The sequence below is a fragment of the Cariama cristata genome, unplaced genomic scaffold, assembly GCF_000690535.1.
Source record: "Cariama cristata isolate BGI_N322 unplaced genomic scaffold, ASM69053v1 scaffold21855, whole genome shotgun sequence".
Taxonomy (NCBI): domain Eukaryota; kingdom Metazoa; phylum Chordata; class Aves; order Cariamiformes; family Cariamidae; genus Cariama; species Cariama cristata.
In genome coordinates, this window is record NW_009617222.1 from 21,760 (window position 1) to 26,101 (window position 4,342).

The following is a 4,342-nucleotide window of genomic DNA, read 5'->3' on the forward strand; positions in this document are numbered from 1 at the left end:
AAACTGGAGGAAGGAAGGAAACTAAGGAGGAATCCACTTCCCAGCCTACAGAGAGAAAGGAGTCCCTGGTTTGGGAGGAGAGCAGTTGGGGGATGCTTGGAGGATGATGTTGCCCTGTCTTAGTGCTTCTTGATGGAGTGTGGGCGTGTGGGGCTAACGCTGGCTGGGGGGGCTTTTCCTCTCTCACTGCGCTCTCCCCAGCACCCTGCTACCTCTGGATAGAGTGACCTGCAAGGTGTTCCCCCACCGGATCCTGCAAAATACATCTGCTGCCCAAGACCCATGGCGTCCTGGCTACTGCTTTTGTTTTCGTCCTTGTCTCTGGTGCGGTGATAAACCCCTGGGACCTCCGGAGGGCAGGTAAAACCACTGCCTGGGGATGGTGGAGAATGTGGTCTCGGTTGTGTTCTGGCAGGCTGGAAGCGCTCGTCCCTTTCCGATTGTGCTGATTGGACATGCCGGGCACTGAGCTCACCTGGAAGAAGCAGCAGCTCTATGGAGTGGGGAGAAGTGGTTCATAGTACCTGGCCCTGTTCAGAGCCCCTGGCAGCAGGGCAATGGGGACTCGGGCATCAATGGGAAATGGCCAGGCAAAGACTGACCAGAGCTCATCAATTCTGCATCTTCTTGGGGAGGGAAAGCCCAGGGACTGGGGACGTTCCTGGTGCTATGGTTTGGGCAGCTTACGGCAGCTCCTGGCTCTCGCAGGGCTAGGGACAGCCTGTCTCTTCAGCCATGGTGGGGCTGGGGAGAGGACATCACCGTGGGGTGGCTGTGAGGGCACAGGAGTGCTGTGCAGTGCTGTCACTGACCAGCAAGAAAGCTGTGGCCGGGAGGAGTACGATGCCCCAGGTCACCTCACCCAGATCACAGCCACAGGGCTGCCCCCATGGGAGGTGACCCAGACAGGGTTCTGGGTGCTTGGTGAGCTCCTCTGGGCACCCCTGCCTGCACTGGTGGGCACCATCTGTACCTGCTTGAAGGCGCTAGCCTGGAGCGTCGGATCCACCTGGTCTCAGTGCTGTGGGCATCACACACCTCCTGGGGATGAGGCAGGAAAAGCCACCTTGCAGAGAGCATGGGCAGCCTGGCACTGATGGAGGGTGGCTCTGGACCATGACCAGGCTGCAGGTACCCAGGTGGTGATGTCTCAGCTGCCAGATGTTTTCTTCCTTCCTCCATACATGCCCGCAGTGTCCTCGCACCTCTGGCAGGCAGTGCCAGGAGCCAGTTGTGGGTAGTAACCAGCTGGTTTTCTCCCAGCAGCAGCAGAGGCAGCCGGTGCTGAGACAGCGAGGCTGATGGAGACATGGCATGTCCTGGAGCCAAGCGCAACTGGCGTGAGCTGGACCACAGAGAAGCAGATGCAGCCCGCCACTGTTCCCAGGCTGACCTCCTGCATCTCCCCCGCCAGCAAGGACAAAGCCACAGGGGCCCCAGAGGTCAGTGAAGGGCACGGAGGGGACGCGGCATGGCTGGGATGGGGGGAAGGGGCTGTGCTTGACAGAGATGATCCCATGGGGCAAGGAGGGCCGGCGGGGGAGGGAGTCATGTAATGCTGCTCATAGCAGGGTGGGTGTCAAGAGGCACCTATCCCTGAGGGGGTTTCGGAGCCTGGTGGACCACGGTCTTCCCACTCCAATCTTCTTGCCAGGGAGCATGGACAGCAATTCAGCTGCCCCTAAAAGCCATGGCTGAGGCATAAATGGAGGGAGGAATTACCTGATCTCATCCATGGCTCCGTGCCCTGGGATGTGTGGCTGTATCCATGATTCCCGTTGCCACAGCAAGGGATACCAGGGGCCCCATTTGCCCTGGGCTTGAAGCTGTGAATTTGCAGTGGAGTAACGTGGCTCTTACTGCCAGTGCTGGTGCATGGCCCATCAGATACCTGACTCTGCTCTAGTTCTCCCTTGTCTCATCACTCAGCACCCTTGTGGGGTGCTGGGGCAGGACTGTGTGGCTTAGAGGTCTGTGGCAGTCTGACACATCCAGCCTGTCCGAGAGGGGTAACCCCACCAGTGGGCATGGAGCAATGATGCCATGGAGGTTTGCAAGACTGCTACAGGCTTTACTTCCATGTTCAACACAGTATGGCCACCCTGTGTTCCTCCCTTCCCCATCACCACCACTGCTGAGGGGTGGCAGAGCCCCACCACCCCCAGTCCTCCTCCATCGCTGTGCTTGGCACCAGCAGCTGCTGTGCCTGCAGGGATCTCGGCCAGGCAGGCTGGTTTGGGGGCACCCAGCCCCTGGCTCTGGTGAGGGCGGGCGCCTGCAGGTATCACTGCGGCAGGTACTGCTTGGGGTCCCCAGGGAAGGGCAGGGCAGGCGCCTGGTTGAAGTGAGCCATGAGGAAGATGCCGACGGTGCCGCACACGAAGAGGGAGGCCATGATTAAGAAGCAGACACGGTCGATCACCCGTCCCACCAGGATCCACTCTTCGCTCTCCTGCCGGTGGCATGAGGAGGGGAGTAGTGAGGGCTGCCCCTGCTGCCCCCCATGCGGGTCCCTCTCCCCCCCGCCCCGACCCCAACTCACACTGCTGAAGTCGTTCTGCTCCCGCGTGGCGTTGGCGATGTGGTTGCAGGCATCCACGCAGGCACGGATCTCAGGGCCTGCTTCCTCCAGGCTCTGGCAGAAGTCCTGGGCACTGCCGCTCTCTAGACCACGTCCTACAGGCAGCGGAGCCGGCACAGCAGGCACCAGTGAGCGCCTGGCTGCCTGGCACATTGCCCAGTTTTGCAGGGAGATGCAAACCCCCCAGGGGCACTCACCGATCTTCTCCAGCACAGTTTTCATCAGCCCGTCCCTCTCCTTCTGCTTCTCAAAGAGCAGCTCGGTCCGGGCTTTCCAGAGCATATATTCATCAGCTTTCACCATGAGCCCCAGAGAGCTGCGTCTCCGGGCAGCTCGTGGCGGCCCCGGCGTCTCCTCTGGCATGTGCATACCCAGGTAGTGGGGCAGGATGTGCAGGAACACCTGGGCACAGTGTCACCCTCGGGGACCTGAGCCCCCACGCACCGCCCAGGGCACCCAGTGGGTGAGATTGGGTCCCCTTGCATCGCCTGGAGCATCCCCGTGGGGTACACTTGTGCCACTGGGATGTTGGGTGTGTTGGCACCTGCTGCTCCCCAGCGTTCAGAGTGGCTTGGAGGGCTTTGGTGGCACAGTGCGGTCCCTTGGGGACATCTGGGGGGTTCCTCTTTGTGCCAGGACTTGCACTCAGATGAAGGTATGCCCACCACCCCACTCTGCGAGGGACATGGCCTCAGTCCCCAAATACCCACACCATGCCCCATGTATAACGGGTAGGGGGACAACCGCGGGTACCTGGCGCACTCTCTGGGACATGGAGTGAGTGTTTGGTGTTCTCAGTGAGACGTTGAGGACAATGACAGCATTCACCACAATCACCACCGTCACCACCATGAGGAAGGTCAGGTACCTGGGGAGGGGGCACAGGGCCTCACATGGAGCTGCTGGGTCACAAGCTATGGGCATGTAAGGTCCTTCTCAGTGCCCTCCTGGGCTGGAACCTGGGGACGGCAGTGGGACACCAGCACCTGGTAGCCCTGTGCCAGCCCTGCCTGGTGTGGTGGGTTACTTCTGTGAGAGGGTCCTGTCCCTGGGCACTGACTGCTGCAGAACACCTGGAGACTCCTCTGACAGAGTGTGACAGCAGGGCTGGCACCCCCGTCCCCATGCATCACTTACTTCCCGATGAGAGGCACAGCCTGTGAGGTCTCGGGCACCTTCTGGGCAATGAGGAAGAGGAAAACGGTCTGGGCCAGGAGGACGTTGATGGAGACGGTGCATTTCTGGCCACCCGCTGCCAAGGAGAGGGGAAGGCAGAGGTTGGCATCGCGTAGTGCTGTGGGCACTGCCCTCCTTTGACAAACAGCCCCCACCCCAAAGCTGAACTGGTTCTGCCATAAGGCTTTAATTGGGGGGTACTTGGAAATTCACATCCCACCCCTCTCCCCAAATGTCACAGGAGTGGGTGAAAGGTGGCACTGACGGCCCTCAAGCACAGAGGGGACAACTAGCCCTTCATTGCCTCTCACTGCCCCCCTTGCACATCCCCGTGCCCCCCGTGGGCATGGCACCAGTGCGTACCTTTGGCGGGCAGAAAGTAGACCAGCACGGCCATGGCAGAGATGAGGACGCAGGGCACGATGATGTTGATGATGTAGAAGAGCGGCTTGCGCTGGATGATGAGGTAGAAGACGACCTGCTGGTACTGGATGTCATCTGGGGTAAAGTGCTCCGAATTGATGATCTTCCGAGCGGGGCGATGTTTGATGACCCATTCACCGTTCTCTGCCGCACGGCAGTGCA

General features: G+C 60.4%; 1 protein-coding gene across 1 annotated transcript in view; it reads right to left on the minus strand.

The window, feature by feature from the left end:
- Positions 1-2,284: 2,284 nt before the first annotated feature.
- Positions 2,285-4,342, minus strand: part of CHRNG (cholinergic receptor, nicotinic, gamma (muscle)) — a gene marked incomplete at its 5' end in the record, with an annotated part of 4,535 nt that continues 2,477 nt past the window's right edge. Inside the window, 6 exons of the mRNA XM_009700466.1 lie at positions 2,285-2,452; positions 2,543-2,676; positions 2,779-2,983; positions 3,335-3,449; positions 3,719-3,833; positions 4,121-4,324. Of these exons, the coding sequence (XP_009698768.1) occupies positions 2,285-2,452; positions 2,543-2,676; positions 2,779-2,983; positions 3,335-3,449; positions 3,719-3,833; positions 4,121-4,324 (941 nt within the window). The remainder of the gene's footprint in view (positions 2,453-2,542; positions 2,677-2,778; positions 2,984-3,334; positions 3,450-3,718; positions 3,834-4,120; positions 4,325-4,342) is intronic.